General features: G+C 65.0%; 5 protein-coding genes across 8 annotated transcripts; 4 read left to right on the top strand and 1 right to left on the bottom strand.

Moving 5' to 3' along the window:
• The first annotated feature begins 147 nt into the window (after positions 1 to 147).
• On the top strand, positions 148 to 2,830 carry CCDC86 (coiled-coil domain containing 86). Its single transcript, XM_056353377.1, has 4 exons — positions 148 to 371; positions 813 to 942; positions 1,589 to 1,663; positions 2,420 to 2,830. The coding sequence occupies exons 1-4, from the start codon at positions 181 to 183 to the stop codon at positions 2,537 to 2,539; spliced, it is 516 nt and encodes a 171-aa protein (XP_056209352.1). The 5' UTR covers positions 148 to 180; the 3' UTR covers positions 2,540 to 2,830.
• A 140-nt stretch (positions 2,831 to 2,970) lies between these two features.
• Positions 2,971 to 6,019, top strand: LOC130155752 (acyl-coenzyme A amino acid N-acyltransferase 1-like). 4 transcript variants are annotated; one of them, XM_056353356.1, is made up of 4 exons: positions 2,971 to 3,087; positions 4,328 to 4,797; positions 4,918 to 5,120; positions 5,341 to 6,019. In XM_056353356.1, exons 2-4 carry the CDS (start codon positions 4,335 to 4,337, stop codon positions 5,926 to 5,928), a joined length of 1,254 nt encoding a protein of 417 aa, XP_056209331.1. In that variant the 5' UTR covers positions 2,971 to 3,087; positions 4,328 to 4,334; the 3' UTR covers positions 5,929 to 6,019. The 4 variants fall into 4 exon arrangements, with proteins under 4 accessions (XP_056209331.1, XP_056209332.1, XP_056209333.1 ...); XM_056353357.1 differs by lacking the exon at positions 2,971 to 3,087 and adding an exon at positions 3,634 to 3,759; XM_056353358.1 differs by lacking the exon at positions 2,971 to 3,087 and adding an exon at positions 3,766 to 3,854.
• Positions 6,020 to 7,584: 1,565 nt separating this feature from the next.
• On the top strand, positions 7,585 to 11,945 carry ZP1 (zona pellucida glycoprotein 1). The gene is made up of 11 exons (XM_056353348.1): positions 7,585 to 7,744; positions 7,957 to 8,078; positions 8,162 to 9,481; positions 9,651 to 9,786; positions 9,915 to 10,099; positions 10,195 to 10,292; positions 10,518 to 10,645; positions 10,716 to 10,905; positions 10,982 to 11,132; positions 11,434 to 11,518; positions 11,619 to 11,945. Exons 1-11 carry the CDS (start codon positions 7,585 to 7,587, stop codon positions 11,720 to 11,722), a joined length of 2,679 nt encoding a protein of 892 aa, XP_056209323.1. The 3' UTR covers positions 11,723 to 11,945.
• Positions 11,946 to 12,068: 123 nt separating this feature from the next.
• PRPF19 (pre-mRNA processing factor 19) lies at positions 12,069 to 17,381 on the bottom strand. Its single transcript, XM_056353351.1, has 16 exons — positions 17,170 to 17,381; positions 16,845 to 16,994; positions 16,313 to 16,389; positions 16,068 to 16,209; positions 15,824 to 15,897; positions 15,645 to 15,707; positions 15,494 to 15,535; positions 15,321 to 15,395; positions 14,949 to 15,024; positions 14,610 to 14,719; positions 14,250 to 14,405; positions 14,103 to 14,172; positions 13,853 to 13,938; positions 13,160 to 13,330; positions 12,835 to 12,940; positions 12,069 to 12,562 (listed from the first exon to the last, which is right to left on the bottom strand). Exons 1-16 carry the CDS (start codon positions 17,186 to 17,188, stop codon positions 12,465 to 12,467), a joined length of 1,515 nt encoding a protein of 504 aa, XP_056209326.1. The 5' UTR covers positions 17,189 to 17,381; the 3' UTR covers positions 12,069 to 12,464.
• On the top strand, positions 17,187 to 20,479 carry TMEM109 (transmembrane protein 109). Its single transcript, XM_056354500.1, has 4 exons — positions 17,187 to 17,309; positions 18,921 to 19,145; positions 19,281 to 19,383; positions 19,512 to 20,479. The coding sequence occupies exons 1-4, from the start codon at positions 17,187 to 17,189 to the stop codon at positions 19,880 to 19,882; spliced, it is 822 nt and encodes a 273-aa protein (XP_056210475.1). The 3' UTR covers positions 19,883 to 20,479.
• The last annotated feature ends 839 nt before the right edge of the window (positions 20,480 to 21,318 follow it).

Here is a 21,318-nt window from a genome sequence, read left to right as displayed (position 1 = left end):
CGCCTGCCCGGCACAAATATGGCGGCCTCCGCCCGGCAGCGTCAGGGAGGCGGGAGGTGTTGCCCGGCACTAACATGGCGGCCGCGGGCTCAGCGTGGCTTTCCTGCTGGGCATGCGTATGGCGGCGGCGCGTCTCTGCCGTCATCACCGGGCGCCGCCGGGGAGGGGGCAGCGTGTAGAATGGTGGGGGAGTGCGGGACGGCCCCGGGCCCGGCCCCCGGCCCCGAGGAGCCCAGTGAGGCAGTCCCGGCCCTGGCCCCGGCCCGGCGGCGTCGGAAAGCCTCCAAGAAACGGAAGGAGGCAGCGGTGGCGGCCATCCCGCGGGGCAGACCCAAGTCGGGGCGGGTGTGGAAGGACCCCGGCAAAAAGAGGTGGGCACAGGGTGGGGGGCTCAGGCCTCGGGGCGGGGGGAGACGCTTTGGGGTGGTCTCTGGTGGGAACAGGGGTGTATGGGGGTTCTTGAGCTCGGGGGGAAGCTCTGCGGGTGTTTTGGGGGGACAGGGCCGTTTGGGGGGTGGGTTGGCCCAGGTAGGGCTGCTTTGGTTGGGGCAACGGGGGTGGTTCGTAGGGGGACTGCGGAAGGACCCGGCGGGGACTGGGCTGTTTTGGGGGAGTCCTGAGCCGAGGGGAAGGTTTGGATGGAATATCGAGGGGCGAGGCTGCTGCAGGAGGCTCTGAGCTGGGGGAGTTTCACAGAGTTCTGGCCCGAGGAGTTTCCGGAGAGGACCTTGAGTGGGCAGGGGGTCTGTGAGCCATGGGGGGGTGCAGTTTTCCCTCCTCCAGCTGCTGACCTGGCCCATCTGCCTGCCCAGGTTCTCACACATGATCCAGGACAAGGCCCTTCGCACCTCCTGGGCACGGAAGATGAAGGAGCGGCAGGAGAGGAAGCTTGTCCGGGACCTGGCACGGCAGCTGCAGGAGGGGAAGCAGAGAGAGCGTGAGGTAACAGGGCTTGGGAGCTGGGCCTGGGGCTCAGGACCCTGCAGGCAGCATCACCCAGCCCCTCTGTGCCTGCTGTCTCCATGGGGCAGTGAGCGTGCAGCACTGGCCCTCCATGGGGCGGGTTTGCCGGGGAGCCAGGGACTCTGCTGTCCCAGCCCTCGGCTGGAGCTACCCGCTCCCTTTGCTAGGGCGAGCTCAGGGCCACATTGTGGAGCTAGGCCGTGAGCAGAGACTTTTTGCCTCTCTCCATACACAGCCGTGTGTCTCTGCCCACATCCTGGGCTTCTTGGCCATGGCATTATTGTGGCAGAGCCCTGTGGGCTGAGCACAAACCACACGGCTGCCCTTCCCCTGGGCAGTTGGGACAGTGAATTCCTTGTCATCGTGCCAAATCCAGGCTGCGACGGTCACGTGCTGCAAGTCACTGACTTGGAATAAACCCAGTCGGTCAGTTTGAGCCTTGTGCTGGGGAGAAAAGTGCTGCGGGTTTGGCTTTGTGCAGCAGATTTCGTGCTTGGGCAGGTGCTGCTTGTGCTGCCATAGCCATGCAGCTCCCTGACCGGTGTCGGCATCAGCTGGTTTGGGTTTAAGGCCAGAGGGAGGGAGGGAGGGACCTGCAGGGAATGTTTTGATGCTGCTTTCACAGGAGAAGAAGCGGCGGCGGGAGGAGAACCTGAAGCGGCGCTTGGAAAACGAGCGGAAGGCGGAGATTGTCCAAGTGGTGAGTCAGGGCCCCGTTCCTAGCGGAGGGCACTGTGGTGGCCCAGCAGACCCAGCAGCCTCCAGACCCTGGGTACTGGCCTCCAGTTTGCTCCAGTTCTTCTCCCTGGCTCCTCCTTTCAAGGATGCTGTGAGCAGCACTGGGAGGACTGGGGAGATCCAACTAAAGCCAGCTTCAGCTGGAGGGTGTCTCTGCTGAGCAGGCAACCGGTGTCCTGCAGGGTGGGCTGGGAGGGACAGCTTCCTTTCCAAGCCTGAGAAAACCAGAACTGAGGCTGCCCCGGGGATGGTCAGCACATGGGGTGATAGAGCGACGGAAACATGGCACTGATGTGGATCCAGGCATACAGTGCTTTGAGGTTGTGGCTTTTCCATCTGGAAGAGACCTGGGAGCTCGTGGAGGGTGCAGTGAGGAACTGCACAGCCACACGGTGATAGTGAGAATGTGGTATTGCCTGTCGCCTCTGACATGAGATCTGGGGCACCTGGGAGATGTTTCCAGGGAGGAGTTTTAGGATAAATCTGATCAGTTGCCAGATGGCTTTGTGTACACACTTTGATCCTTGCTATGTCTGCTGCTTCAGCAGTGGGAGGGAGAAGATCCCATCCTGCAGCTCTGTGGAGGGGCTGGGCTCTGGCTGGGACCGTGCCGCAGGGGTGGGAGGCAGGGAGCTCTGCTGTGCCTGTCCCGCCTGCCTCCCCAGTGCCTGAAAGCCCCCTCTCCCCACCCCCCCCCCACCCCCCCCCCCCCCCCCAGATCCGGAACCCACTGAAGCTCAAGCGAGCAAAGAAGAAGCAGCTGCGGCGGGTGGAGAAGAGGGACACGCTGGCCCTGCTCCAGAAGACACCTGTGCAGCGCAAAGCAGCCAAGGAGTGAGACAGGAGATGGGGCACTACAGTGCCTGGGCAGCCGGGGTTTCTGTGTGTCCTGCACCTCTCCAGGCGTGCTTCCTCGGCTCGGTGGGCAGGAATCACTGCCCAGGCCCTCGGTGTTGGACAGACCGCAGGACAGAGCTGGGGTGGTGTACGCAGTGCCGTGACCCACAGGAACCAGCTGCTGGATCCCCGCTGCCTTGGGAAGTTGTGTTGCTGATGGCCACGGGCTGGAAGGAGAACAGCTTCACCTGCCCAGATCTGCTTTTTCTTTATAAAGATGACTAGGAACTGACTCGGGCTTGTCTCCAATGGCTTGGAGGGGCTGATGGCTCCAGCTTGGGGCCTTCCCTCTGCTGAGGCAGATCTCCCTCAGCCTTCCTGGGACTGCAGAGTGCCATAGCCCCTGAGGATTTCCTTCCTCAAAGAGAGGTCTCTTCCCCCCTGTGAATGAGCCCTGGAGCCTGTAACGAAGGGAGGGGGCACATCTCTGCTGCATGGTGCAGCACAACCTCCTGTCGGCCTTCTCTGGAGGTGCTGGGGTGCCGCAGGGTGGGTTTGAGCGGGGCTGGGAGACGGTGGGGAGGCAGCTGGAAGGCAGGCGCTTGGGGTGGGAAACCCACACAGATCTCTTCACCTTGGTTTTTCTTGTTTTATGAACGCCCTTTTCTGTGTCCAGCCTGCTGTGAGCCAACCCAGCGGGGTGGGGGGCCAAGGGTGGCCCCCAAACATGAGGCTGTGGGGAGCAATAAGCCCTTGCTTGCACTGGGGGGCCCTGGTGTGGGTTGGCAGGGTGGTCCCCGGACCCAGGAGCTTCGTCCTGGGCTGGGGACAAGCTGGCAGCTCCAGGATGAGCAGTGGCTGTGGGGGGAGCTGGCCTTGCGCCCCCCGAGGCAGAGCATAGCAGAGGGGTGGGTTAATCGTGGGCTGGGAGCGTCACAGGGGATTCCAGTGGGGCGGTGCAGCGCTTCCCGTTTCACCCACTGAGTAGGAGTTGGGGTGGGGGGGTGGCAGCCCCTATGGAGGGGGGCAGGGGGCCTGGCAGGAGCTGTGGGGTGCAGTGGGGTGGCTGCCAGCGTGGCCGGGGTCATCGGGCAGGAGGGTTCTGCACTCGCTGCTCTGCGTTAATGAGGTTAATGATTGCCGAGGCAGCCTGGAGCCCTGCCTCTCCCACCCAAGCCCTCCCCAGCGCCGCAGCACCAGCCCAGCCTTTGCCCCAGCCCGGTAAGAGGGGCCTTGGAGCCCACCCGTGTGGCTTTGGGGCTTGCAGGCACCCGAGGCTTTGAGGGGGGGCTGCTCTCCTGGCAGGGCGTACGTGGGTGAGCTAGGCACCTCCTCCTTGGGCTGGGGCCAGCATTGTGCTGGGCGCACCGTCAGCTGCCACGGCCTGCCTGCCTCTCTGCGTGCAGGGAACGTGGGGTCTGCACGGGACCGGGGGGGGCCGTAGCCCCTGCCTGCCTGGCCCTGGGATGCGGAGGAGGAGGAGTGTGGGGCAAGGGGACGGTGGGTGCTGAAGGGGTGTCTTTGTGGGTGTTGCTGCTGCTGGGCAAGTTTGGGGGGCTGCTGGTGCTGGGTGTGGTGATGTGTGTTGGGCGCGGGGGAGGGACACACGCCACGGAAGGAGAGATGCTAGTGGGACTGGTTGGGCTACAAAGCGCAACGTGTGATAGCCAAGTCCTGTGGCGCCGTGTTAGAATCCCTTGGGACAGTCCCCTACTGCCAGCCCATGGTGGCCCCCTCCCTGGGCGAGGTGACCCCGTGGCCCGGGTGTGATGCTCATCTCCATCCCCAGGTGCACCATGGTGGAGGTAACGGTGACACCGCAATCCTCGCTGGCCGATCGGCCGGTGCGGGTGCTGGTGCGGGGACTGTCCCCCTCACAGCTGGTCACCCTGCGGGCATCGCTGACGGATGAGCAGGGCGAGTGCTTCCAGGCGCGCGCCTTCTTCCACGCCGATGGGGCGGGCGAGGTGGACCCAGGGCGCCATGCCGCTCTGGGTGGCAGCTACTCCGGCCTCTGGCCCATGGGGCTCTTCTGGTTCCTGCAGCCCGACACCCTCTTCCGACGGCTCATCAAGCGGGATGTGGCCGGTAGCCCCTTCGTCGTCCGCCTGGAGGTCTTCGATGGCCTCCACCTGCTCCCTGTGCCCCAGGACCAGGCGCTGGCTTCCTGTGAGGCCGAGCGGTGGTACGTGGGTCCTGGCACGCAGCGGGTGCCCATCCGGGAGGGCAGGGTCCGTGGAGCCCTCTTCTTGCCACCTGGTGAGCAGGGGGGTGTGGGGACCCCTGAGCTGCCCAGCCAGGTGGGACCCCGGGGGGGTGGGGTGGCACCGGTGGCTCCGCTGCTCTCAGCGGTGATGATCTCTCTCTGGCTTCCCACAGGACCGGGACCTTTCCCGGGGGTGATCGACCTTTTTGGGGGCGCAGGTGGCCTCATTGAGTTCCGCGCAGGGCTGCTGGCCAGCCGGGGCTTCGCCGTGCTGGCGCTGGCCTTCTTTGCCTATGATGACCTGCCCCGCACCCTGGCCCAGCTTGACCTGGAGTATTTTGAGGAGGCAGCTGAGCTGCTCCTCCGGCACCCCAAGGTGAGCCCTGCAGCGTGGTGAGTGGCACCACATGAGCAGGTGTGTCCTGGGGACATCCTGGTGAGTGGGATGTCCTGGTGAGCAGGGACATCCTGATAAGCACGGTGTCCTGGTGACCAGGGACGCCCCAGCGACCAGGGATGTCCTGGTGACTGGGGACATCCCAGTGATGTCCCAGCAAGTGGTGCTGCCAGCTGGCTCCATTTCGCCCTCCCTGCAGGTGCGAGGCCCTGGCCTGGGTGTTGTCGGCGTCTCCAAAGGAGCAGAGGTGGCCCTGGCCATGGCCACCTTCCTGCCACAGGTAGTGGCCACGGTGTGGATCAACGGCACAGCCTTCCTTCACGGCAACCCACTGGTCTACAAGGACCTCCACATCCCCCCTATCCCCTACTACGCCGAGCGCATCATCTTCGCCGAGATGGGGGCCCTGGACAACTCTGCCATCTTCTCTGACCCCCGGGACCCTGCACACAGCGCCTCGGCCATCCCGGTCGAGAGGGTCCGGGGGAAGGTCCTCTTCGTGGTGGGGGAGGCTGACCGCAGCATGAACAGCAAGCTCTTCGCCCAGCTGGCCATGGCACGGATGCCACCAGAGAGCTGCCGCCTCCTCTCCTACCCTGGGGCTGGCCACTTGATCGAGCCCCCCGGCTCGCCCCTCTGCAGTGTGTCCAGCCTGCGGCGCGCTCCCCGGCCAGTAGTGTGGGGGGGCGAAGCCCAGCCCCACGCCAAGGCTCAGGAGCACTCGTGGCAGGAGATTGTCCAGTTCTTGGAGGTCCACCTGGGCCCTGCTGCCACCATGAAGCTGTGATGGCTGCGGGGAAGGTGGGAGGAGAAAGGGGGTTGCCGGGGGCTGCCCTCAGCCTTGTTGCCCCACTCAATAAAGTCCACCCTGCCCGACAGCGCTGCCTGGTCCTGCCTGTGCTCAGGGCTGGGGGCACCACGTCCTGGCGGCGGTGTGTGGGAGCACCCCAGTGTGTCTATAAGGTACATCTATAGGCACATCCATGGCTCAGGGGGTCATGCGGGGCTCTCTGTGGCTGATACTGCTTTTTGAGGGGTTTTCTGAAGGTTTTTAGGGGGGGCTATGGCTAAACTCTTGGCTGTGCACACCCTGTCGCCGTGAGCCGGGGTTCTGTGCTGTGAGCCGGTGGGAGCTGATGCAGTCCCCGTCCCTGCACCGAGCTGGGGGTGGGTTTTTCCCTGGGAATGCCAAGGACAGCGGCTCCTCGGAGGCAGGAGGGTTGTAAATCCCCAAAACATGGAGGCTGGCAGCTTTAACTGGGATGGAGGATGGCAAATGGGTGTCTGGGCGCACGGATGCCTGGCACATGCTGGGGCAGGGTTTGGGAGCTGGGCGTGACCGTCACACTGGCAAGGGGGGGAGGGGCAGCAGGGGTGGTGACTCAGTTTAATTTCCAATAATGATAAGACCCAGAAGGGAAACATCTGAAGAGGGAGGCAGAGGGACGCCACAAAGAGCTCAGCAGCCACCCAAGGGGACCAATGTCCTCCCCGTCCTGGGGTCCTGGCAAATCTCAGCTCTGGCTCCCCACTTGCCGTCCTGTGGGGACCTCTGGGATGAGCACCGGGGGGCTTGGGACCCCCATGGCACAGCTGGCAGCATCACAGCCACACTTGCTCTAGGGTGAGGGCAGCAGCCAGGCAGGCAGGAGAGGGGTGCCAGGGAGCACCCTGGAGCAAAGTGATGGCTGGGTAGGGGTGGCCTGGGGACCCCTGGCCCCACACCACGCTCGGGGCAGCAGTCTCGATTCTCCACTGCAGGAGTAGCTGCTCCGACTCCTCGCCTCCGTGGGACAAATTGTTCTTGGAAGGACTTTTGGTTCCCCTGTGGCTCTGCCAGGGAGGCAGAGCCGGGGCGTGCAGCCACCGGGGGGGTGATGTGGGGACACCTGTCCCATTCCCTGGCCCCCAGACCTCACCGAGGCTGTGCTGCCGTGCTGCCCCGCTCCCTCCGCAGGCTGCCGGCCCCATGGCTGCCCTGGCAGCAACGTGTCCATCAGGGAGCCAGATGCCACCGCTTTCCCCACCGGCTTGCGGCAAACGCCAAGGCTGCGTGGCAAGCAGGGAGGTGGGCACACACTAGCCCCCTTCTCCCACCCAGATGGCTCAGTCCGGCGTGTCATCCTGACTGGTGCTGTCCCCACTCCCCATCTGCACAGATAGTTTCTCCTGCGGTGGGACAAACTGTTTCTTTGAACAGCTCTCGGTTCCTTCCCGGTCACCCTGGCACGGCTGCGGGAGGTGACCGTGGGGCCAGGGCAGTGAGGTCGCTGGTGGCACGGGAGCGAGGAGCCCTGGGCAGAGCTCGTACCCCCGCCACGGGGCAGGAGGCACCGGTCATCTGATGTCCCCCACCGCGTCCCAGAGGGCTGGCTATAAATCCACAGCCCCAGCGCCAACCCACGGAGAGCCTGGCGCTCCGGCCTCACTCACCGCCCCCGCCATGGGACAGAGCTGCTCCTTCCTTCTCCTGCTGCTCCTCCTGCCCCCGGGGCTTGGAGCCACCTTCTCGCTCCTGCGGTACCGCTACGACTGCGGGGACCACGGCATGCAGCTGCTGGCGTACCCCACCCGCGGCCGCACCGTCCGCTTCAAGGTCATGGGTAAGTGGGGGGCAGGCGGGTGCAAGCCCCCTCCCTGGCTCATGGGTGCACCCCGGGGTTTCCCCCAAACCCCAGGGCGCTGGTGCCCTGGTGGGGTGAACCCAACGGCTCAAATGAGCTTTTGGCACGGGGAGGGTATCTGTGCACCTGCCTCCCTGGGGAGCATCGTGGCACCTGATTGTGCCCCCTCACCCCCTGCGGTGTCCCCTCAGACGAGTTTGGCACTCGCTTTGACGTGGCCAACTGCTCCATCTGCCTCCACTGGCTCAATGCTGGGGCGGACGGTGCTGTCATCTTCTCCTCCGGCTATGAGGGCTGCCACGTCCTGGTGAAGGTGAGGGTGCTGTCCCACTTGTGGTTTTCCCCCGCCCTGGCACCGATAGGCAGGGGGTGACTGTCCCTCCCACTCTGCCGCAGGAGGATCACTACATCCTGAGGGTGCAGCTGGAGGAGACGCTGCTCAGCGGGGTCCTGGCCGCCTCCTACGAAGTCAACATGACATGCCCGCAGCCGGGTGACTACGAGAACCTCATGGATGGCAACGGGCACACCAAGCACCAGACCGGTCGGGGCAACAGTGTCCACCAGACCCAGGCTGACATCCTCGTCCCGCTGTCACAGCCTGGCCTCCTGCACCATGTGTCCCAGTCTGCCCTTGCCCTCCCGGGACCGCAGCTCTCTCCCCAAGCCCACTCAGAGCAGGTTCACCCTGTGGCTCGGACCCAGCCGGTGCTGGCGCGCCCGGGGGTGCAGTCCCAGCCCAGCATGGCTCGCCCTGGCTCCCAGCCCCAGCAGGGCTTAACACGCACGGGTGTGCAGCCCCCAGCCCAGCCAGGGCTCCTGCACCCTGGGGCTCAGCACCAGCCAGGGCTCCTGCACCCGGGGCTTCAGACCCAAAACCAGCCGGGGCTGGTGCACCCCGGAGCTCAGACTCAACCAGGGCTCCTTCGTCCAGGTCTTCAGAACCAAAACCAGCCGGGGCTGGTGCACCCCGGAGCTCAGACTCAACCAGGGCTCCTTCGTCCAGGTCTTCAGAACCAAAACCAGCCGGGGCTGGTGCACCCCGGAGCTCAGACTCAACCAGGGCTCCTTCGTCCAGGTCTTCAGAACCAAAACCAGCCGGGGCTGGTGCACCCTGGGGCTCAGACTCAACCAGGGCTCCTTCGTCCAGGTCTTCAGAACCAAAACCAGCTGGGGCTGGTGCACCCTGGGGCTCAGACTCAACCAGGGCTCCTGCACCGAAGGCTTCAGAACCAAAACCAGCCAGGGATGGTGCATTCTGGAGCCTGGCCCCAACCAGGTCTTCTTCGTCCGGGGCTTATGCCCCCAAACCAGCCGGGGCTGGTGCACCCTGGTGTCCAGTCTGGCTTAACACATGCTGGTGCTCAGACCCAAGCAGGCTTTGTACGCCTGGGAGCTCAGCCCCAAAGCCGGCCAGGCTTAGCTCATCCCAGACTTCAGACCCAATCCCAAACTGGTCTCCTCCACCCTGGGCTCCAGAGCCAGGCTGGGCTGGTACCTCCAGGCCAGGCACGACCGGGTCCAGCGCGCCCGGGACTGCTGTCCCGACCGGGTTTGGTGCGCCCTGGGCTTCAGGCGCAGCCCCAGCTGGGCTTGGTGCACCCAGGGCTGCAGCCCCAACCCCAGCCTGGCTTGTTAGGTCCTGGGCTTCAATCCCAGTCCGGTCTGCTGCAGTCCACAGCTCTCTTCTACCCCTCGGCAGGGGCAGGTAAGCCGGTGTGGTGGGATGGAGGTGTGCTGCTGGGGCTAGGTCCCCCGCCTCCCTGGAGCCACAGGTCACAGCCAGGAGGGGATGCTCGGGGCGGGCAGGAGGATGCTTTGGCAGGGGGCTGCTTTGGTGGGCGGCTCAGGGCAGTGTACCCCCTCTGCCGGCCCAGGCACCCAGCTGACACGGGAGCAGTGCCAGGTGACTGCAGGGAGGATGCCGTGCGTGGCCCCGCAGGGCCGGGAGGCATGCCTGCAGGCGGGCTGCTGCTATGACGACATGGACCGCATCGCACCCTGCTATTACGGCAACACAGGTAGGCTGCTGGGGGGGTCCCTGGGGACACCCCATCACTGAGCGCCTTGGCCAGCACCTGCTGGGGTGGAGAGAGGGGTTGCAGGTCCCCACGGCTCAGGCTGATGGAGTCACTCCCCCGTGCTGCAGCCACCGTGCAGTGCCTGCTGGATGGACACTTCGTCCTGGTGGTGCCGCGGGGCCTGGCCACCCAGCCCTACAACCTGGACAGCGTACGCCTCGCCAGCACCCAGGCCGGCTGCGAGCCCATCAGGGTGACAGACACCTTCGTGATGTTCCATTTCCCTGTCACACAGTGTGGCACCACTGTCCAGGTGGGAATGTGACATCCCTCCCCTTCCTGAGACACCCTCCCCAGCCACTGAGAGCGCAGGTGGGGACCCCGACCCTGTGTGCATGTCCACCCCAGGTGATTGAGGACCGGCTAATCTATGAGAACCAGCTGATCTCCACCATTGATGTCCAGGGGTCTCCCCGCGGCTCCATCACACGGGACAGCACCTACATGTAAGGGGAGGGTGGGCAAAGCTGGGCAGAGAGCTGGGACCCCCCCCTCAACAAAGCCTGTTCTGCTCCCCCTCTGCCTGCAGCACCCCCGGAGCAGCTCCCCCCATCCTTGCTCCTGCCAGTGCTTGGTGCTGGGCCAGGGACCCCTGCAGCAGATGCCCCCTCCTCCTTGGGCTGGGGGCTGGAGGGCATGGGGGGCATCCAGGTCTGCTCTGCTCCCCACAGCCTCCAAGCTCGCTGCATCTACAATGCCAGTGACCTCCTGCCGCTCCGCATGGAGGTGGCCGTGCCCCCCACCTCCACCCCCCTGGCCATGCTGGGGCCGCTTGGGCTCCAGCTGCGCATTGCCACTGGTGAGCAGCCCACCTGTGCCCCCCCATGCCCACCCCCCTCAGCCTGCTCAGCCTCTCATCCTTCCCGCAGACGAAAGCTACAGCTCCTACCACCCCGATGGAGACTACCCCCTGGTGAGGGTGCTCCGGGACCCCATCTACGTGGAGGTTCGCCTCCTGCAGAAGACGGACCCTAACCTGGTGCTGGTCCTGCACCATTGCTGGGCATCCCCCAGCACCGACGCCACAGCCGAGCCCCAGTGGCCCATCCTCGTGGACGGGTGAGCAGAGCAGGACAGGAGGATGGAGACAGGAGGGGTCACCCACACCAACCACGGGTCTCTATCTTCTGCCCAGGTGCCCCTTCACAGGTGACAACTACAGGACCCAGCTTGTGCCTGTGGGACCGGCCTCACCGCAGCTGCCCTTCCCCAGCCACTACCAGCGCTTTGTCATCTCCACCTTCACCTTTGTGGAGCCACCCTCCATGGCGGTGCTGGAGGGAGAGGTGAGGGGAGCAGGCATGCCCTGGGGTAGCACCCAGGGGACTGGCCATGGACTTTGGAGGTCCCCAGTGTCGGCAAACCCCCCCAAAACCCCCTCTCTGGCACTTTTCCTGACCAGCCTCCCCCCCGGCTGCCCGTGGTGCTGGCACAGCACCGCTGCCCTGTGCTACTCTGCTCCCAGACCACGGTCTGTAATGGCAGCAGGAACCCACACTGCTTGGGGCTGGAGGGTCAGGTTCCTTCCCCTTCTCTGGGACCCCCAGCACCATCAGGTGCTGATGCTGGCCCACCCGTGGCTTCCAGGTGTACATCTCCTGCAGTGCTTCCGTGTGCCACCTGGCACAGCCCGAGCCCTGCCGGCCCTCCTGCCAGCTGGGGGTGCCCTCACGTAAGTCTGGGTGCTGCCAGCTCCGGCCTCAGCAGCTGGCCATGGGGGGCCACCTCTGCCTGCCCCAGCTTTCCACACTGACCCCCTGTGTCCCTCCCAGGAGCACGTCGGTCTCTGGGGGACAGGACAGCTGAAGCCATGGGCATAGTCACCTCCCAGGGACGCATCATCTTTCCAAAGGTCCCCAAGCTGCGGCCAGGCTGAGCCCAAAGGCGCTGGGTGAGCACCCTTCACTCCCTGAACTGCTCCTTCATCCCAGCTATAACTCACTCTCCTCCTCCTCCTCTTCCTCCTGTGCAGCTCCTGCCTCCAGCCAGACGCTGCCTGACATCTCTGGGGCAAGCTGGAAAAATAAACCAGTGCATAGCACAGCTCAAGCCGCAGGCTGCAGTGGCAGTTTGTCTCTGGGAGATGGGAGGCAAGAGGAGGGGCCCCTGTCCCTCCCAGTGCTTCTGCCGGCTCTGTCAGGCCTGCTCTCCTCTCTGCTATACCCCAGCCCTTCACAGGAGCCTTCCTTACCCCTGGGACAGGAGGGGCTGGCACACACGGCTACGGTGAATAGTTCTTTATTTCCGTAATGAAACTAGATAACTGCTTACAAAACCTGCACAGTCCTCCCGCCCTCCCTCCCTCCACACATCCCCACCACAATCCCGGCCACAAACATCCACCAGCACCAGGGCTGGACCTTTTTGTTGCATCAGTTACAACCACAGAATCTAAAGTCAGGAAAAGACACACACAAAACTGGAAAAAAAGAAAACTAAAACAACAAATCCATGAAGCACGGGGAAGGCGACATCTAACTTCCCCTCTGCCAACAGCTACAGCAGGGGAGCCTGGAGAAGTAATGAACTGGCCTGCCTCCCCCCAGCCCCGATACACCCTCCCGCCCTCCCACCCCAACTCCCAGCACGGCAGCAAGACCCTGGCCCCACGTCTGGGGCTACAGGCTATAGAACTTCAGGCTCCGGTCCATGCCCGTCGAGGCAATGAACTTGGCGTGGTGGCCGAAAGCCACTCCTGTGGTGAGGCCACTGTGCTCTGGGGAGGGAAGAGAGCCCGTGGTTACGGCACCGAGCGGAGCTGGCCCCTGCCTCCTCTCTGCTGCGGGTGGCACGGGCAGAGCCCGGCCATCCCCACACCTGCCCATGCTGAGGAGGCCAAGAGCCGGGGGCTGGGCAGCTGTGGGAGGGTCTTGCTGCAAGCAGGGGCGCTGATAGGGTGGGTAGTGCTTTGCACCCCACAGCTCGTGCTGCGGACCCAGGAACCACCTCCCCACCTGCCTCAGCCCTCTTGCAGCCGCAACTCCTCACCTGTGAAGTGGAGGATTTCTGTCCACTGCTTGCAGATGTAAATCTGGACATCCGTCCCGCCCAGGGCCAGGTAGGTGCCGCTCTGGTCAAAGATGAGAGACTTCACCTGTGGAAGAGAAGTGAAACGGCACTTCAGGTCTTCAGATCCGGCCCAGGAAGCTGCAAATGGCCCCTTGGGGTGCTGACAGGGGGCAGCACCTCTGTGTCAGGCTCCCCCAGAGCAGAGGAGCATAGTCAGAAGCAGGTCTGGGATGGTGGGCACCAAGGGGAGCTGCCAGCCTGGCCGGCCAGGCCCATTGCAGGGGAAAAGGGGATGGTCACACACCTCAAAGTTATTGTCCAGCTGCAACGTCTTGAAGTTCTTGAGCTTACGCAAGTCCCAGAGCTTGACAGAGGAGTCGTCCGCTGCCGTGGCCAGGTAGTAGCCGTTCTCAGAGAAGGCGATGCTGGTGATGGGGCCCGAGTGCCCCGGAAAGTTGGCCACATTGGTGCGTTCCTGGGGATACGGCAGTTAGAGACAGGCAGGGAACAGCAGCACCCTCACAGCCAGGAGAGCAGATCCTGGCAACCACAGCTGGCCAGGCAGGCAGCTGGTATCAGCCTGCTTCAGAGTTAAAATGCAGGTGGGTGAACGGCGTCTGCGCCGCTTCCACATGCTCTGCGGACCTGCCAACAGCCAGGGCCACTCCTGCACTGGAACTCCAGCGCGTCGCCAACGCGTGGCTGGCACTGACAAATTTCACAGCTGCGGGACTGAGCGAGGCCCCTGCATCCAGCACAGACTCAACCTGCAGCAGAGCTGCCTGCAAACCCTCCTGTTCCTCACGGATTCTCCTGGGGACACAGCAAACACCTTCTCATCACAAGACAGCCCCCACCACCAGCTACGATGCCAGAAGTGGACACTCTTGAGCTGAAGCTTTGTATTTTTGGAGAAAACCTCAGAAGAGGTTCCCCAAAGTCCCACTCCAGCAGACACACTCCCTGTCCCCCTCCACACACTCAGGGCCAGCCCTACCTTCAGATCCCAGATCTTGATCTGAGAGTCCATCGTCCCTGTTCCAAAAATGAGCCCGTCCGGGTGGAACTGGGCACAAGTGAGAGCTGCAGAGACACAGGGAGAGATTCGGAGAGTTGGGGAGACTTTCTTTGTTACCAGGGTCCCCCCCCGATGAGTTCTTGTGAAATCCAGGAGCCCAGGGGAAAATTCCTTCCCACAGGCTTGCAACAGCCCCCAGGGGTGGGAATAGTCAAGCTATAAGCCTTACCACAGCCAGAGCTCTCATCTGTCACCTTGGTGAGGACACGTCCTGTCTGGATATCAGAGAAAGCCCAGTACTGGAAGACAGGAACAGCGCGTTGAGTACAGAGTTGAGAAGCAGGGTCGGGGTCTGTGGCCCAGGTCTGGGTCTCACCTGGTCATCAGAAGAGCTGAGGAGGTAGTCGCCTGTCGCGTGGAGGCTCAGCCCCGTCACAGAGCCCTCATGGGCACGGACAACCTGCACACACGAGGCGTTGGGCACAGACCAGATCCGGATAGTAGCATCAGGAGAAGCTGAGAACACCAAGTCCTAGACAGGGACGAGGCAGGAAAGTTAACATCAAAAGACCTTCACCTCTCCGTTGAAGAGAGCTCCCTCCAGGCAAGAACCAGCCCGTCACCAGTCTGCAGGAGGTGGAGACACCCGCAGAACCAAGCACCAGAAAAGGGCCTGGAAAGCCCGACAGGGCAGCCTGGCTGCAAGGGAAGAGGCTGAATGTGGGTCTGAGCACACCTGAGACGGGTGGAAGACAACACTGGTAACCTTCTTGGAGTGCCCCTTGAGTGTTGCCAAAATCTGCTCCGAGCTCTTGTCAAAGACGATGACATTTTTATCAGCCCCACCTGGAAAACAAAGCAGGGAGTGATGAGAAACGGGAGTCTACAGCCAGCCAAGTCCAAGCCCATCTTTCCTGGGGACCACCCTCCTGAGAAGCTTTGCCATGAGGCAAGAGAATCCCTCATGCCCCTCACCCCAGCTCTATCCCCCACAAAGCAGAGAAAGGGACCTGGTTCCAGGCAGCCACAGGCTTTTAGTGGACACCACAGTCCCACAGCAGAGGCGGCTCCTTACCGGTGAGGATCTTGTTGGTATCGGAAGGACAGAGGTCCAAGGCAAGGATCCCTGGGATGCTGGCACTATGCAGCCCCTGCAGGAGATAGGATGCCGGATTAATGCCACAAGAAAATGTTCCCAAAGGGAACTGAGAAGCCCTTGAGGGAGCCCGGAGTGTTTTACTCTGACAGCAGGAGCCTGTGCCACATCTAACACAGCACAGGTCCTTGCTGGCTGCAGCACGGAGAGTCCCAACCCTCTCCCCACACTGCCCAGCAGCAGATCTGTCTGCTGCTGTATTGATGCTGCAAAGCGGCACAGCAGAGGCCCAGGTGCCCAGCTACGTAGGGGTTTTTGAGCCCCCCTGCTCCCCCCCATCACGGCACTCACCACATGCGAGGCGACCTGCCGGTACTTGCTGAGTTCCTCCGGCTTCACCAGCTCCTCTGGAACTGTCTTTCCTCTCTGCAAAAGGAAAGCGGTGTGGAGATAAACATTGGTCTCTTGGGGCACAGCATGTTCTGGCTGCTGCGGCATCTTCAGAGCAGAACGGGGCTGCTTACCTTCTTACGCTCCGTGGTCAGCACCGTAGCCTTGTCTTGAAGCTGCAAAACAAGAGAAGGGTGGTCACAGACTGACCGGGGCTCCCGCGGTGGGAGGCTGGAGAAGAGCTGCTGCTGAAGGCCGTAGCAGTGCAAGTGGAAGACCCCTTACCTTCTGGATGATCTCGGGGGTCATGCCCGCAAGCTCTCCCAGATCCATGGACTCCCCAGCTCCCTGCACAGGACAGAGGAGGGAGCTGGTGACATCCAGAGGAGGAACACGGAAAACAAACTGAGACTGGCAGCAGGGAACCAAAGGGAAAAGTGCCAAGATAGGCAGCAGGGACTCACCGCCACATTCGGCTGGGCGGATGGCACTGCCTGGGGCACGATGAGGCCGGCCTGTGGTTTCAGAGTCGCCAAAGCTGCAGAGGCAGAAAAAGGCTGTGAGTTTAACAGGCGCTTGAAAGGGAAAGGAGACTGTGTCCAGCGCAGTGAATGCTACCACGACCATGTGCTACCGGGCCACATGCTGCTCTCCCCTCCACAGCTCCTCCTCCCTGAGGCCCACAGCCCCCACATCACCCCATGTCACCTTCTCTGGCGGCTGTGACCTCCTTGGTGAGCCGAGCAATGACACGGCAAGCGGCATCGTGCTGGTAGAGCGCGTGGGACAGTTCCTGGCGCGTCGTCTGCAGCTGCTGGCGGAGGGTGAAGCTGTGCAGCATGACAGCATCCTAGCAGGATAAGGCAGAGTCAGGCAAGGCAGGGAAACGCATTAGCCCTGGTGCGGGCAGCTGCAGGTGCTCAGCTCCGTTCCAGACATGATCCAGCACTTACCCACTCATCCTGGAGGGCTTTCAGGATGGCTGGGATGCTGGTGGCAGAAGGAGGCTTGGGCCGGATGGGGTGGGCAACTGTCAACAAGACAACATGAACACATCAACCATGTCCTCAACATTTGGTCCCTTCAGACAGCTGCACCCATATCTCTCCACCCTGCGGCCACCTGATCCCTGCAGCTCAGCTTTTCCGCTGCAGCATGCTGATGGTTTGCCTCCCCCAGCTATCAGGGAGAGCACCACTGACCGATCCCTCGGGAAATCCTTCCTCAGGGTGCCAACACCCCACTGGGGACATACAACTCACCCCAGACTGGACATAGTGGCCAGGTTCGGTGGCTGCCCAAGGTCCTTGGCCCCGCATCACCACTTCTCTCCCAACCCTTTGCTTCTGGCCCTAACCTTGCACCGTCACCCACGTTAATAAACCCACCGGCACCCAGAGCTCGTGCATCTCCCGACACAGCAAAGCCCCCGGTGCTTCGCCCAGGAGAACCGGCACAATGTCCCCCCGGCACCGCTCGCCCCACCTTTGATGTCGATGAGCTGTTCCTCGGAAAGCGGCTGGTTGTTGACGGGGTCGGTGCCGTTCTCCGCGATGTACTTCTCGATCAGCCGCCGCTCGTAGACGTGGTTGGAGACGGGGGAGACGCACGGGTGCTCGGGCACCTCGTTGGAAACTGCGGAGGGGAAGGCGGGAGGGAGCGGGGGTTACAGCACCGCCGGGGCCTGGCGGGTCCTGCCGGCTGCCGCCTGCCCGCCGGGCGCCGGGGAACCCCCGGTGCAGGAACCCCCCCCGGCCCGGTAACCGTCCCCCCCGCCCCTCGGGGCCTTCCCCGCTGCCCCCGCACTCACTGGAGCAGATGAGGGCCATGGCGGAGGCCGGGCGCCCGGCGCTCTCCGACTGCGGCCCACTCCGGTGCCGGTCGCGCCTCCGGTTCTTGTTCCGGTTCCGGGCGGCGCGCTCGGCCGCCGCGACGTATCCAACAGCTCACGCGGGCGCCGCCGCCACCGGAAACGGAAGCGCTCCCGGCCTGCCGCGCGCCGGCGCGCTCCCACCTCCCCGCGGGGGAACGGCGCCTCCCGGCATGCCCCGCGCGCCGCCGCGGAGCCACCCCCCCGCCGCCGGAGGGGGGTGGCTGTTACCATAGCGACCGTGTCCCGGCATGCACTGGGGCGCGGAGGCTCGGGACTACAGCTCCCGGCGTGCCCCGCGGCGGCGGGCGGGCGGCAGCTCTGTTCGCGCGCTCCGGCCCGCCCGGCTCCCCAGCGCCCCCGCGCGGTGGCGGTGAGCGCTGCCCCTCCGGGGGGCCCGGGTAGCGGATGGGGCGGGGGGGGGGGGACCGCGGGGTGTGTGTGGGGGGGTGTCGGGGCCGGGGGAGCCGGAGGGCCAGGCGGGGGGGAGGGATTCCGTGGGTGGGGGGTCCTGGGGGGTCCTGGGGGTGGGGGAGCCGGGGGGGTTCCCTGGGGATGGGGGGAGCCCGGGGGGAGGGGGGAGCCCCGGGGGAGGGGGGATAGAGGGCGTGGGGGATCCCGAGGGGACTGGGGGGGTCCCGGCGGGGGAGATCCCGGGGGTGGGGGACCAGGACTACCGGGGGATCCTGGGGGCTATTGGGGGGGATCCCGGAGGGTATTAGGGAGATCCCCGGGGACGGGGAATAGATGGGCTGGGGGGATCCCGGGGGGATCAGGGGATCCTGGCGGTGGGGGGATACCGGGGGGACGGGGAATAGACGGGCTGGGGGGATCCCGGGGGGATCAGGGGATCCTGGCGGTGGGGGGATACTGGGGGGACGGGGAATAGACGGGCTGGGGGGATCCCCGGGGGACTGGGGGGATCCCAGGAAGATTGGGACGATCCTGGGGGTGAGCGGATTCCGGGGGTGGTGGAGCCGGGGGGAATCCTGGGGGGATTGAGGCGATCCTGGGGCTGGGGGATCGGGGCGGTGGGGGTCCTGGGGGCAGGAGGTATAGACGGGGTGAGGGACCACGGGGGACTGGGGGCACCCCTGGGGGTAGGGGAGCCGGGAGGATCGGGGCGATCCTGGGGGGCCTGGGGGATCCCAGCAGTGGGGGCATTCCGGGGGCCGAGGCGGGAGGGGGCCCATCGGGGGGGTCGCTGCCCCCCCACGGGTGTGAGGGGTGGGGGTCCCACGAGCCAGGGTGCTGGGGGGGCACCCAGGCCGGGGCAGTGGGGCAGGCTGGCTGTGGGCCCGGGCACGTGGCGGGCGGGGGGGGCAGGGGGTGTGGGGAGGCAGCAATGTCTGCACCCCCCCAGCACCCCACTGCTGCCACTGGGGCGGGGGGGTGCCGGACCCCCCCGGGCAGGCCCGTGCCCTTGGGCAGGGTAGGCGCCATGTCCCACTGACGCCTGTCCTAAAGATAGCGGGGCGGCCGGCCAGCTCGGCAGGGTGGCCGGGGCAGCTGGGGGGGCCTTTCTGCCCACTTGGGGGTCCCCAAAACCCATCGGGGGCACCCTGCTGCCTCCAGCCCATAGTGACGCTGCCAGCGCCGCTGCGGCACGGTGGGGGGCCAGCGGTGGAGACTCGGGGGTCCCTCACAGCTCCCACCAGCTGTCCCCCTCCCCACAGAGACCCCGGGGTTAGAGGCAGGAGCCAAGATGGGGGGCGCCGCGGGGCGCCGGGCCCTGCTGGCCGCGCTGCTGTGGGCCCCGTTCCTCGGCGGGGGGGACGGGGGACCGGCTGGAGGACGGGCAGGCTGGTTTTCGGGCCCCCCCCGCCGCCGATGACCTGCTGTCGCGGCTGGGCCGAGCTGCCTGGGGGGGCCTGGAGGGCTGGCTGGGCCCCCAGCCCCTGCAGCTGCTGGCCGAGGTGAGGTCTCGGCAACCTCCCCCGCTGCCCCCCAGCCCTGGGCGGTGGGGACACGGGGGGGCTGCGTCCCATCCCCCTGCCGCCAACCCTTTTCCCTGCCGACACCGCTTCCCTCAGCCCTGTCTCTCCCGGCAGAGCCTTGCCGCCGCCGCCTGGGTCGTGTCCTCGGGGATCTCGGTGGCCCTGACCACGCTGGGCACCATCCTGGGGGATCTGCTGGCTGCCTCCGGCCTCGGCGGTGAGTTGGGGGGCCGGGGAGCGGCAACCGGGCTTGTGGGGGGGGAATCCAACCCCGGGGTGGGTTTGGCACCCAGCCCCGATGCCACCGTCGTGGCCGTGCTGCCGTGACACCCGCTACCCCCGCAGGGGACAGGCTGGTGCGTGCGGCAGCGCTGGGCCCCAGCGAGGTGCAGCGGGTGCTGCTGTGGGGGCTGACTGCCCTGGTGGCTTCCTGGGTGCTGTCACGGCTGCTGCGGCTGCTGCGGCCCGTGCTGCGCTGGGTGAAGCTCTGCTGCTTCCTGGGTGCCTTCCTCCACGTCGCGGCCTCCCCGGAGAGCCCCACGGTGCAGGCGGGGATGCTGCTGGCTCTCTGGGTGCTCTATGCCCTTCTGGGGTGCCTGGAGGGACCCCCCAGCCCCAGCCCCCAGCTGGATGCTGCCGTGCGCAGCCTGGAGTGGAAGGTGGAAGAGTTGCGGCGGCGGCAGAAGTGGGGGGGTCCCCGTAACCGGGAGGAGTGAGCTCCCCCAACCCTGCCCTGGGGGACAGCCTGTCCTGCTGCGCTGTCCCCAGCGTGCCTGTTGGCTTGGCTCTGTGCCCCCAAGCATGCGTCCTCCCTGCTGAACCCCCGCGCCCCTTCCTCTGCCCCCCACCGCTGCACCAGTTCTCCTTGGGGGCCCTGCTCCCATTAGCCCCCCAGCTTGGGAGCCCCCAGTCCCACTGCAGGCACAGGACCCCGCCCCCGCCAAGTGCAGCACCCCAATACTGGGGACGTGCTCCCCGCGCACACACCATGGTGCCTTCACACAAGCCAAGAGTGCCTTCCCCCGGCGAGGGGGTCCTCCTGTGGCCCCGGCAGCCCCCTGTGTCCCCCCAGCCCCAAATCCAGGCCCACTATGGAGGGAGGAGAGCACCCCAGTCCCCACTCGCCTGGCCCAGTGGCTGTTGTGCCCGGCCAGCCGGCTCCAGCAGCGGCTCGACACACAGATGGGAACCTGCTCCCTGCTCCGGGCTCCCTTGGGGCCGGCAGCCAGGCCCTGCGCTGTCAGTCCTTGGGTTTTAAGCTGCTTTTTAAACTGTTTTGATATATGGTTCTGAATAAACACGGTTATATCCTAGCCTGGCTCAGCTGCTCTCCCCGCAGGGAAGGGGCACCGGGAGCAGGGGGAGCTCCCCATGGGAGCTGCCTGGCCCCCCATACCCCACTCGGGGTGGACAGGTGTGGGGGGCTCATTTCTGGGGCGCAGGGGTGGTGCCACACATGTCCATCTCTCTGTTTGCTGAGGCCGGCGCTGAGCACGGAGTAGGACAGGGGGTTTATCCGTGCCAGGATCCGTCCCCATCTGTCCCCATCGCCCCCCAGCCGTCCCCGCTGCCCTGTGCTGGCTGCCGTGCCTCCCGCTCGTGCCGTGCCCCCGGCTACGTCTGCCCTGCAGTCCCTCCCATGTCCCCAGTGCCCCCCAGTTGCCGTGATGTGGACGGGACAGGGAAGGATGAGCGTGAACCGGGCTGAGAGTCCCTGCTGGGGTGTCTCTCCCTGTGGGCTGTTCTGTCCGGCGCTGTGCCTGGGCATGGGGATGGGGGTGGGATAGGAGTGAGGATGGGGATGGGGAGCAGGAATGGAGAGCGGGGTGAGGATGGGGAGTGGGATGAGAATAGGGATGGGGAGCAGAATGGAGATGGGGATGGGGACTGAGATGGGAATGGGGATGGGGATGAGGATGGTGAGTGGGATAGGGAGTGGGATGGAGATGGGGATTGGGGGTAGGACAGGACGGGGAGTGAGCCAGGGAGCAGGGATGGGGATGGGGAGCAGGGTGGGAATGGAGATGTGGATGGGGATTGAGATGGAGATGGGGATGGGAATGGGGACAGGGATGGGGATTGAGATGGAGATGGGGATGGGAATGGAGAGTGGGGTGGAGATGAGGATGGGGATGGGGACGGTAATGAGGAT

Source organism: Falco biarmicus, chromosome 10, assembly GCF_023638135.1.
Source record: "Falco biarmicus isolate bFalBia1 chromosome 10, bFalBia1.pri, whole genome shotgun sequence".
In the NCBI taxonomy this organism is placed as follows: Eukaryota; Metazoa; Chordata; class Aves; order Falconiformes; family Falconidae; genus Falco; species Falco biarmicus.
Note: the sequence above shows the minus strand (reverse complement) of the source record. Positions and strands in the feature narration are given on the sequence as shown.